This window comes from Entelurus aequoreus, linkage group LG27, assembly GCF_033978785.1.
Source record: "Entelurus aequoreus isolate RoL-2023_Sb linkage group LG27, RoL_Eaeq_v1.1, whole genome shotgun sequence".
Classification (NCBI taxonomy): domain Eukaryota; kingdom Metazoa; phylum Chordata; class Actinopteri; order Syngnathiformes; family Syngnathidae; genus Entelurus; species Entelurus aequoreus.
The window spans coordinates 28,401,577-28,414,539 of NC_084757.1; the positions used below are offsets into that span (position 1 = coordinate 28,401,577).

Sequence of the window (12,963 nt, forward strand, 5' to 3'; positions counted from 1 at the left end):
GGCCAAGAGTGTCCAGTTTATTGCAGAGTCTGTCCGGGATTATTGTATTGAAGGCAGAACTATAATCCACAGAGAGCATCCGGACGTAGCTCTGCTGCTGCTCCAGGTGGTTCAGAGCAGAGTGGAGAGCAACAGCGATGGCGTCCTGTGTGGATTTGTTCGCCCGGTATGCGAACTGGTGGGGGTCAAAGTCTGGAGGGATATGGTCCTTGATGTGCTGGAGAACCAGTCTCTCGAAGCACTTCATGATTACCGGAGTGAGGGCCACTGGTCGGTAATCGTTCAGGCTGGTGATGGGAGACTTCTTCGGCACCGGGATTATTGTAGATGACTTCAGGCAGGATGGGATGACTGCCTGAGCCAGGGAGAGGTTGAAGATCCTGGTGAGGGGGGGAGCGAGCTGGTGGGCGCACACCCTGAGCACCTTTCCAGGTACTCCGTCTGGTCCGGCAGCCTTCCTGGGGTTCACAGCCAGGAGCACTCGTCTGACACTGTGCTCCTGTACAGTGAGTGGAGTGGTGCCGGAGCCCGGTACCACTCCACTCACTGTACAGGAGCACAGGGCTGGAGCAGATGAGTGTAGCTGGGGGGTATCGAAACGGGCAAAGAAACAGTTAAGTTCCTCTGCCAGTGTCGCACTCTGATCCGCAGTTGTCACATTGCAGCCTCTGTAGTTCGTGATGTCATGAATGCCCCGCCACACCTCCCGTGAGTTATTGCTGGACAGATGGGACTCTATGCACCTCCTGTGGTCCGCTTTTGCTTTTTTAATCCCTCTCTTCAGGTCGGCTCTAGCAGCACTGTACAGTGCCCTGTCCCCTGACCTGAAGGCTGCGTCGCGGGCCCTGAGGAGTGTGCGGACTTGGCTGGTCATCCAGGGTTTCTTGTTGGGGTAAACCCGGATGGTTTTTTCCACAGTCACATTCCCGATACAGAACTGTATGTAGTCCAGCACCGTTCCTGTGGCTGTCTCCAGCTCCTGTTGTTGGAAGAGGTCCCAATTCGTGTGTTGGAAGCAGTCCTGAAGTTTGGGGAGTGCATCGTCAGGCCAGGTCATAACAGTCTTTGTGATGGGCCTGGCCTGGCGTCTGATAGGGGTGTAGGTAGGAGAGAGCAGGAGGGAAAGATGGTCTGACTGTCCAAGCTGGGGGAGGGGTGTAGCTCTGTACGCGTGCTTCACGTTGGTATCCACGTGGTCAAGGGTGTTCTTGCCCCTTGTAGAACACTTCACATGCTGGTAGAACTTAGGGAGTACAGTCTTTAGATTGGCCTTATTAAAATTTTCATTTCTGATCACTTTCCTATCATTCTCTTCATCGCTCTTCAACTAAAATCTGGGGATCAACACAGCAAACTTCATTCTAAAAGAAAAGTAAAAGTATTATCAAAAAGATACTTAGATTATCTGAAAATCTTAGGCACAAAACATGGGATTCTGTCTATAGCTGTATAACTCCAGTAGAGGCCTATAATGCTTTTATCAATGAAATAACTAATAGCGTTAACACTACGATACCGCAAAAGAATATAAAAAACAATATAGAAGTGCAAAATGCGTGGCTCACTAAGGGCATATTGAAGTAAATCAATAAGAAAAATATTCTTTATAAATGCTACATCAAAAGTCCAACTGAGGAAAATAAATACAAGTACACTAAATATAAATATAAATATTTATAACTAGTGTCATACGAACAAGTAAGCAGAACTATTATAATGATTGTATTCAGGCTTCTTGTGATGAGCAAAAGCAATGCTGTTAAGTATTAAATAATGTGCTCAGCCGGAGTAAAAAATCCAATGTCCTTCCTGACACCAAAATTAAACTAAATTAAAATGACTATCCCAATGATGTTGATCTTGCCACCAGTTTTAATCATTACTTCAGCTCTATAGGTGAAACACTTTCGAAAACCATAACCCCACAAAAGGAAACAGCATACCAACATTACCTCAAAAGTAACTATTTAAACTCTTTTTTTTTCTTACACCTACTAATAAATCAAAAGTTATTACAATTATTATGAACCTGAAAAGTTCCCATACTGGTGGTGTGGATGATGTGTGTGGTAAAATTGTCAAATTCATTGTACAAGAAATCATGGATTTGCTTGTATATTGTATACATTTCTCTCTGCTCCATGGAGTGGTACCTAAAATTATTAAGATTGCAAAAAGTACACCAATTCACAAAGCTGGTGATAAAAACAACTTGTAAAATTATCGACCTATATCGATTCTACCGACATTCTCAAAAGGTACTAGAGAGGGTTGTATACAACAGACTAAGCGGATACCTGGATAAACTAAATATACTCAGCCCATCCCAATATGGCTTCAGGAAGAAGAATGCCACCCGTATGGCAATCCTTGATCTAATTGAAAAAATCAATGATGCTGTTGATAATGGTGAGTGTGGAATCTGTGTTTTCCTTGATTTATCAAAAGCGTTTGATTTTGAAATGTTATTGTGTAAATTGCAACATTATGGTGTCAGAGGAGTTGCACTCAGTTGGTTTACGAGTTATTTATTTTAAGGGAGCAATATGTGCAAAAAAATAACAGCAAATCTCCAAGAAAAATTCTAACATGTGGAGTTCCACAAGGCTCCATATTGGGACCACTTACTTGTATATTATACTGTATATAAATGACTTTGTGAACTCATCAATTATTGTTCACAAAGTAATTTTTGCTGATGACACAAATGTATTAATGTCACACAAAAATCCCGTAAGCCTTCAAACTATTGTCAATAGTGAATTAGTTACAGTAGATAAGTAGTTCAAATGTAATAAATTATCCTTAAATATAAATAAAACAAACTATTATATTTCATTCAAATAGAAGCCATAAAAACTTTGATAACATACTGATCAAAATAAATGGTAAAGCAATTGAGAGAGTTGAGAGCACTATTCCTTGGTGTATACATAGATGGATTTATAAATTTCAGAAACCATATTGAATATTTAATGAATTAATTATCTACATATGTCGGTCTACTCTCAAAATTGAGGCACTTTCTTCCTTTTAACGCACTCCTAATTCTGTATCGGACTCTATTTGAACCACATATAAACTATTGCAATGCTGTATGGTGTAACAGGTATCCCAGTTATCTTAAAAACTGGAGATTCTTCGGAAGAAAGTCATATGTGTTATATCATGGGCAAACTTTAATGCTCCCTCAAATTCTCTTTTTTATGGGTACAATCTTCTGAATCTTACTGAGTGCAACAGATTCCACAGTGCTTGTTTTATGTATAACGTAGTATACGGATTAAATTCTAGACTCTGCCAGCTCATTCCAGTGACCACTACTTCTCATAGACATAATACTAGAAGTAAACCTTTATTAAGAGGGAACAATCATCATCTAAAGCAGTGGTTCTCAAACTTTTTTTGTCATCCCCCACTTTGGACAAGGGGGAGTTTTCAAGCCCCACCTGCCCCCTTCGCCCCAACAGAACGCTAATGCCAAGCTTAACATTTTCAAATGTATTGAACATCAAGTTGTATACATTGAAACTCAATAACATAAAATAACACCAAGTTCAATAATAAATAAAATAACTCTGCAGCTGTGGTATAACTTGCATCATGTTCAATAATAAATAAAATAACTTGCATCAAGTTCAATAATAAATAAAACAAAAGTGTTATAACTTGCATCAAGTTCAATAATAAATAAAACAAGTGTTATAACTTGCATCAAGTTCAATAATAAATCAAAAGTGTTATTACTTGCATCAAGTTCAATAATAAATCAAAAAACTTGCATCAAGTTCAATAATAAATCAAATAAAAGTGCCACTTTGCAATCTTTGCAAAAAAAAAAAAAGAGGAGCTATGCATTTGGCAAGACAGGGCAAGTGAACATGAGTTTTACAGTACTCCAGCATTAGTGGCTGCAATGAGCCTGTTTTGCACTGCATAGCTTTTCAAATCGGGGTTGCAGGCTTGACACTGCCACTCTTAGCCTGCTACCCATCCGCGCGAAAGTTTGTTCCGCTTAGCCCCGCCCCCATTAATTACTTACTGTTGCTATGTCTGTCAAACTTTCGCTCCTACCTAGAAATTTAAAGCCTACAGGAAAAGTAATTTACATGTATTTATATAGCGGATTTCACAGACAGAATCACAAAGTGATTTACAGTGTGTATAGAAAATGAAACCATAGTAAAAAAAAAAAAATCTAAGAAAATAATAAAAAATAAAACAATTTAAAGTGAAATTTCTTCCCGTTCTTTGCGCCCCACCTGTCATGTCTCTATTCCCCACCAGTGGGGCACGCCCCACACTTTGAGAAACGCTGATCTAAAGTGTACAAACTTTAGTATAGCCTGTAGAGGCCCGATGATCTGGAATGAGATTGATAGCTTTATAAAAGAATCATCGATCATCAATCACCTCTCATGGCTGAGGAATTCACATTAGTCGCATAATTTTGGTCTTTACCTCTGTATGTATGATGAAATTATCGCAGATCTTCAAGATACAACTTTTAATCATATTTGAATAACAGGATATCGAGACTGATTTGGTGGATTTAAAGGCCTACTGAAACCCACTACTACCGACCACGCAGTCTGATAGTTTATATATTAATGATGAAATCTTAACATTGCAACACATGCCAATACGGCCGGGTTAACTTATAAAGTGCAATTTTAAATTTCCCGGGAAACTTCCGGCTGAAAACGTTTAGGTATGATGACGTTTGCGCGTGACGTCACAGGTTGAAGGAGACATTTTGGAATAGCACGGTCGCCAGCTTAAATCGTCTGTTTTCATCGCTAAATTCCACAGTATTCTGGACATCTGTGTTGGTGAATATTTTGCAATTTGTTCAATTAACAATGGAGACTGCAAAGAAGAAAGCTGTAGGTGGGATCGGTGTATTAGCGGCTGGCTACAGCAATACAACCAGGAGGACTTTGAGTTGGATAGCAGACGCGCTACCGTGAGTACAGCTTTGGCTTCCTAACATTTGATCGCTTGCCCGTCCGTGCGTGGCGCTATGTGCATGTCACGTACGTAACTTTGAGACAATATATGTTTCTTGCCGACTCTGATGGCGGCCGGGGTGTCGTCGAAAGCTACAACGCCCGCCGCCGCGCCGCTGTCCTCACCTTGACTTCCTCCGTCTGTGGGCCGCCGACCGCATCGATGATCGGGTGAAGTCCTTCGTCGCGCCGTCGATCGCTGGAACGCAGGTGAGCACGGGTCGTGCTGAGCAGATGAGGGCTGGCGTAGGTGGAGAGCTGATGTTTTTAGCATAGCTCTGTCGAGGTCCCGTAGCTAAGTTAGCTTCAATGGTGTCGTTAGCAACAGCATTGCTAGGCTTCGCCAGGCGGTACAGCATTAACCGTGTGGTTACAGGTCCAGGGTTTAATAGTAATAATAGTAGTGTTGATCTTCTGTCTATCCTTCCAGTCAGGGGCTTATTTCGTCTGTTTCTATATGCAGTTAAGCACGATGTTATCACGTTAGCTCCGTAGCTAAAGTGCTTCGCCGATGTATTGTCGTGGAGATAAAAGTCACTGTGAATGTCCATTTCTCGTTCTCGACTCTTATTTTCAAGAGGATATAGTATCCGAGGTGATTTAAAATACAAATCCGTGATCCACAATAGAAAAAGGAGAGAGTGTGGAATCCAATGAGCCCTTGTACCTAAGTTACGGTCAGAGCGAAAAAAGATACGTCTGCAATGCACTCTAATCCTTCACTCTCACGTTTCTCATCCACAAATCTTTCATCCTGGCTCAAATTAATGGGGTAATCGTCGCTTTCTTGGTCCAAATCGCTCTCGCTGCTGGTGTAAACAATGTGCAAATGTGAGGAGCCCTTCAACCTGTGACGTCACGCTACTTCCGGTACAGGGAAGGCTTTTTTATCAGCGACCAAAACTTTATTGTCGATGTTCTCTACTAAATCCTTTCAGCAAAAATATGGCAATATCGCAAAATGATCAAGTATGACACATAGAATGGATCTGCTATCCCCGTTTAAATAAGAAAATGTCATTTCAGTAGGCCTTTAAAGATTCCTTATTCATAAATGTCTACCGGTTGGTAGGTTGGTATGAAATTGTGAATGGGTATTTGGTGGGTAGATTTTGAAATGAACTGCATTGTACTGTATTTTGTATATCATATGATGATGTATATTTTAACTGTGGGTCTCTGTCCATAAACTGTGCGCTTTGAGGGATTATCTTTTTGCAGAACGGACTCTGATATTAACAAAAGAAACAATAATGTAATACAAAATCATGTCTGTTTGTAAAAAAAAAAAAAATAAGCTCAGTACCTGGAGTGCCAGGTACCACTTGTCATAATATTATTTTCGTCACATTAAAACTTTCATGATTACGTTGTCAATAACAGATGTTTTAGTTATTTTTAAACAGGTAGCATGGTTTGTTTCGTTCAGTTTTTACACAAGATGTAATTCCTGACAGGCACTTGAGCGCTCCAATGGCGCTGTGTTATAAAACCTGGAATAGAACCTGCGGCGCACCACTACACCATCAGTGAATTACCACATCAGTCCTACACAGGGGAACCAGGCGGGCGCCATCTTTTGAAGAGAGGGCGCCAAATCGCAAAATGCACAGGTACAGTATGTATATTATGTACATTTAGCTAATTTGTTTTTAGCCTTAGCATCATCAGACTCATCCATTTTCTACAGCTTCTCATGACTATTCTTATATGAGCTAAAAGCAACAACAGGTTGCTGTTACTTCTATTACGAGGCCAGGGAGAGTATTACGCAAACGATTACTATAAGCTCAATTGGGTGAATTTCTGGAGTAAACAAAGTAAATAAGCAACATCTGTAAAGCAGAGAAATAAAAAAATGCACGGAAGGTGAAAAAGTCTGTAACCCAAACTTAAACTGTATTTAATGTAAGCTATTGTTTAAAGGAAATAATGGATGCTTTTTACAATGATCTAAATGCATTCAGAACATATTAACAGCCACGACAGGCACATGGAGTGTCTGCAACATCACACGCACATTTGCCGGTGAGAGACAGACTCATCATGTAGATCCAGGTGAGTCTTTATTTGTAACAGACTGTAGTAACAATATTTTTTAAATTATAAAATATACAACGGTAATACAGCTAAATCAATATCAGACTCATTTTTGCCACAATTATTTTTAAATACTCTCAAGACATCCTGGCCTATTCATCTGAAATAGTTGTCTTACTTTGGCAACATTAAAATGAGTGCTAAAATGTATTTTATTACTAATAAAATAATTCTGCAAGATAAAATAATGAATATTAATAATAGTTATAAGCTTGCATGCTCATAACGTAGCTTTCAGCGCTGTGGTGTGGCATTTTTAGCAATGGGTAGGTATAGTTACTATAACTCCATTACTGGAATAGGAAGTAAGATATTATACTGGACATTAGTGCTGGGCGATATATCGATATACGCGATATATCGCGGGTTTGTCTCTGTGCGATATAGAAAATGACTATATCGTGATATTCGAGTATACATTCTCACGCAGTTGCTTTTAGCTGCAGACATTACACTACAGGCTCTCCTCGCTCTTTACTGTGTCTCCTTCTCACAGACAGACAAGCGCACCTTCTTACACAAGTCACATACTGTCACGTCATACGTCACATACATATACACCCTCGCGCAGAAAAGAGGTAGCAGCATGGGTAACATTAGCAGTGATGCTAGCGGAGTGGTGTGAGTGGTAATACGAGAGAGAGAAGGTGCGAATCTGGTAACAAATGAAGGAATAATTAATTCCCCCAAAAAACAGCAGGGGGTCCATCGTCTGGCGGTGGTTTGGCTTCAAGTGGGAATATGTCGAACAGACAACCGTAATTTGTCAAGTGTGGGGCGAAAGTTTTGCTACAAAAAGTAGCATTACTGCTAATATGTAGCATCATTTGAAAAGTCACCCGCTAGAGAATGAAAGAGTGCTTACTCCGCATGTCAACATCTCCGTTCGGTGCCACACGCCCACACCATCAAAATGCCGAGGCAAACATTTCCAGATCGACACCGTATGAAAAAATAGTGATTTTTTTAGTTGTGATTTCCTTCTCTGCATAAAAGTTTTAAAGTAGCATATATTAATGCAGTATGAAGAAGAAGGTTTTAATGTAGACACATAGAATCATCATACTGCTGTGATTATATACATCAAGTGTTCATTCAAGGCTAAGGCAAAATGTCGAGATATATATCGTGTATCGCGATATGGCCTTAAAATATCAAGATATTAAAAAAAGGCCATATCGCCCAGCCCTACTGGACATATATTATGCGTTGCAATCCATCATAGTATACTCATATACAGTGAGGTCCACAAGTATTTGCACACCCTACAATTTTGCAAGTTCTCCCACTTAGAAATTAGGGAGGGGTCTGAAATGTTCATCATAGATGTATTTCCACTGTTAGAGACATAATCTAAAAAGAAAAATCTGGAAAACACGTTGTATGATTTTTTTTTTAATGATTTATTTGTATGATACTGGGGTTCATAAGTATATACACACATGAGAACATCAGTGTTAATATTTAGTGCAGAAGTCTTTGTTTGCAATTACACAGGTCAAACATTTCCTATAGTTCTTCACAAGGTTTGCACACACAGCAACAGGGATTTTGGCCCACTTCTCCACACAAATCTTCTCTAGATCTGTCAGGTTTCGGGGCTGTTGCCGAGCAACACGAAGTTTCCGCTCCCTCCAAAGATTTTCTATTGGACTTAGGTCTGGAGACTGGCTATGCCACTCCAGAACCTTGATATGCTTTGTATGGAGCCACTCCTTGGTTATCCTGGCTGTGTGCGTCAGGTCATTGTCATGTTGGAAGACCCAGCCATGGCCCATCTTTAATTCTCTGACTGAGGGAAGGAGGTCACAATACATGGCCCCGTTCATCCTCTCCTTAATACAGTGCAGTCGTCCTGTCCCCTTTGCTGAAAAGCACCCCTAAAGCATGATGTTTCCACCCCCATGCTTCACTGTAGGGATGGTGTTCTTGGGATAATACTCATCTTTGTTTTTCTTCCAAACCCGACGTGTGGAGTTTATACCAAAAAGTTCTATTTCGGTCTCATCTGACCACATGACTTTCTCCCATGACTCCTCTGGATCTTTCAGATGGTCATTGGCGAACTTCAGACAGCCCTGGACATGGGCTGACTTAAGCAGGGGAACCTACCGTGCGATGCATGATTTTAAACCATTACGCCGTAGTGTTCTACTGATAGTAGCCTTGGAAACAGTGGTCCCAGCTCTCTTCAGGTCATTCACCAGCCCCTGCTGTGTAGTTCTGGGCTGATTCCTCACTTTTCTTATCATGAGTGATACCCCACGAGGAGAGATCTTACATGGAGCCCCAGTCCGAGGTAGATTAGCAGTCATGTTTAGCCTCTTCCATTTTCTAACAATTGCTGCAACAGTTGATCTATTCTCACCGAGCTGCTTTCCAATTGTCCCATAGCCTTTTAAAGCTTTGTGGAGCTCTACAATTTTGTCTCTGGTCTCTTTTGACAGCTCTTTGGTCTTGCCCATGGTAGCAGTTGGACCTTGACTGACTGTGGGCTGCACAGGTGACTTTAATGAGCTCAAAGGGGTGGTGGGTGGGTGATTAGTTACGGGCTAAAGGTGGACTTTTTTTTAAAGGTAGACTGACAGCTCTTTGAGAGTAATAATTATTGCTGATTCTCATGGGTGCAAATACTTATGAACCCCAGTAACACACAAATAAATCATTAAAAAATCATACAATGTGATTTCCGGATTTTTCTTTTGAGATTATGTCTCTAACAGTGGAAATACATCTATGATGAACATTTCAGATCTCTCCCTAATTTCTAAGTGGGAGAACTTGCTAAATTGCAGGGTGTGCAAATACTTGTGGACCTCACTGTATGTTATATATTTTGATATATAATTACAGTATATGTTACAGATAATGTAATACTCATTACATTAACAAGACAGAGTGAACACTCAAAACAGAGTCAAAATTGATGGAAATGTTGGTCTTGTAATTTAACTAAAATCATCATTATTAATTAGGGGTGTAACGGTACGTGTATTTGTATTGAACCGTTTCGGTACGGGGGTTTCGGTTCGGCTCGGAGGTGTACCGAATGAGTACACATGCTAGCAGCAACCGGGCTAGGACAACATGTAAAAGCCAGAGCTAGAAGACCCTCCTGCCTCGTTAAGATCTCCCGTTTGGGAACACTTTGGCTGCGCGATACAACAATGGAAGACGGAGGTTTGCAGACATTGTTCAGCTGCTGCTTCTGACAACACGTCAAACATGTGTTGCACCTTTCCTGCTTCCGGCTCCCAGACCGTAGTCGAGGAGCGCAGAGGAGACACTCCTCCAGGGCCGATGTATTCTCGGGGGCAACACCCTTCACTCTACCCGGCAGTGGGTCTCCACAGCTCCGGACTCCAGGGTAAATGACGAGTCCGGCTATTAGTTGCAAATCATGGCTTTATTGAGGTCTTGCACACAGCCAATCCAACAAAACACTAGCCACTCCCCGCACTCACGCTACCGCTCCCTCACCTCGCTCGCCCATACACTCACCTCACATGCTGTCACATATTAAAGGGCCACACATACGCTAAACTCATAACACATGCTAACCCATTTGAAGCGTCACCACCGCATTCAAGCAGCCTCTCCTCGGCGAGTCAGGCAGGGCTAAAGCAGTAACAAATGTTTTTATAGCAGCAGATATAAGTCCATATTGCATTAAAAACTAGATTTTGACCCACTTCTATGGTGGAAGAACAATAAGCCCATATATCCTCTTACTGCCAAGTTAGCCAGGCTGGGGGTGGGGGGGAAGAAAAGTTAATCTGAGGCTGAGTTGACTTGAAACTGTTTAATGTTGTACTTTTTATATGTAGAAGAAAAGTTTTGTCATTTTATTTAATCTGAGCAACAACTTGAGGCAGTTTAATGTTGATTAATGTGGACCCCGACTTAAACAAGTTGAAAAACTTATTGGGGTGTTACCATTTAGTGGTCAATTGTATGTAATATGTACTGTACTGTGCAATCTACTAATAAAAGTCCCAATCAATCAATCAAAAAAAGCACTTTACATGTAGAAAAGTTTTGTTGATAAACCATTCTGAGCCTTATCTTATTTAGTTTTTATTTTATATATGTTGACCACATTAACCCTGGCAATGGACCCTGTGTGTATATGTATGTTATGTCATTGTTTACAAATTTGGTAAATAAATAACCAAAACATTTATATTTTGTTGTTTTCTTACTGTACCGAAAATTAACCGAACCGTGACCTTTAAACCGAGGTACGTACCGAACCAACATTTTTGTGTACCGTTACACCCCTATTATTAATACATCTATACACATACATTTTTTACAGGACAATGAAGCAGTAGCAGCAGACTCAATGTTACAATCTAACAAGCTGAAGACACATCCTTAGCTTCAACGGATGCCTGTGAATCTATCAAAGCTGCCCCCATTGATCCTGCTGACTGGCCACACCATTTGACTGACACACTAAAAACTGAATTACTTAGTAGAGGACCTTATGAGGTATACTCAGACTTCACATTCCCGAAAAGAGATGATAGAAAATCCCCATCACCACTACTTCCACAGACATTTAGTGAACGGAGAGAAAATTAAGTAAAGGTGGTTCATGTATTCCCCCAACTATCCCCCCCATGCCATTTGCATTATTACATTTGTAGGTGTGAAGTTATTGTTTAATTCTCAAGGAAATTATTTAAAAGGTTAATATTTTTTATTCAGATTGCATTTTTGTCTTTACATGTCAAATACATGATTGCTCACTGTGTAATGCTGTATATAGACTTTTCTCTGAGGATGGGGGGCGGTGTACATTTTTGTTGAGGGCCGGGAGGTTTCACTCTCGCCTGGGGCGTTAAATGGTCCTACACTTTTACTATTTCCTCTAGTTAAAGCCAATATATTCCTAATATAAATCCTAATGATACATCAATTAATTGTCTATACCTCTTGTGCCTATTAGGGTGACAAGTGAGCTGGAGTCTATCCCTGCTGGCTGACAAGTGGGTTACACCATGGACTGAGTGCCAGCCAAAACCATTCATACCTCTATGTAATTTGAGTCTCCTATCTAACATGTATGTTTTTTGGGCTGTGGGAAGAAGCTGCAGTACCCATAGAACACCTAAACAAAGAAATACATACAAGAAATGCAAAATTAACAATAGCCACCCTGATAACCTTACCCTGAGTCGTACACATCCTCTTCTGGACCCCCGCATCATTTTGTCCTTTGACTGAAAACCAACAGAATAAAATTAGCACAAACGAGCGAGACAGGGTAAACATAATGCACAACTATTCCATGAGGATGAATTCCTATGACTTGAGGTTGTTGGTGTGTGCACAATGGCAACCACAAACTTAATAAGGATTATTGTTCCTTTCCCACGTGGCATTCTCGTGGTTCCCAGTTTGTCATAGTTATGGGTAAAGGCAAGTAATCGCAACGAAATGTGGAAAAGTATGTCAGTGTGGATATGATGTACTTTGCGCACATGCATAAACAGAGCTGTACTGTATATTTCGGACCATAGGGCGCACCGGTTTATTAAGCGCACTGCCGATGAGCGGGTTTATTCAGGTCTATTTTCATACAAAAGGCACCGGATTATAGGGCGCATTAAAGGCCTACTGAAACCCACTACTACCGACCACGCAGTCTGATAGTTTATATATCAATGATGAAATCTTAACATTGCAACACATGCCAATATGGCCGGGTTAACTTATAAAGTGCAATTTTAAATTTCCCGCTAAACTTCCGGTTGAAAACGTCTATGTATGATGACGTATGCGCGTGACGTCAATCGTTGAAACGGAAGTATGCGGACACATTGAATCCAATTCAAAAAGCTCTGTA

The 12,963-nt window shown here is 40.7% G+C and overlaps 1 protein-coding gene across 2 annotated transcripts in view; it reads right to left on the reverse strand.

Annotated features, from left to right (window-relative positions):
* osbpl9 (oxysterol binding protein-like 9) overlaps positions 1–12,963 on the reverse strand; it is a 104,460-nt gene that overhangs the window by 88,348 nt on the left and 3,149 nt on the right. For both annotated transcript variants that reach the window (XM_062039224.1, XM_062039222.1), the window contains exon 2: positions 12,287–12,337. In XM_062039224.1, the coding sequence (XP_061895208.1) occupies positions 12,287–12,337 (51 nt within the window). The remainder of the gene's footprint in view (positions 1–12,286; positions 12,338–12,963) is intronic.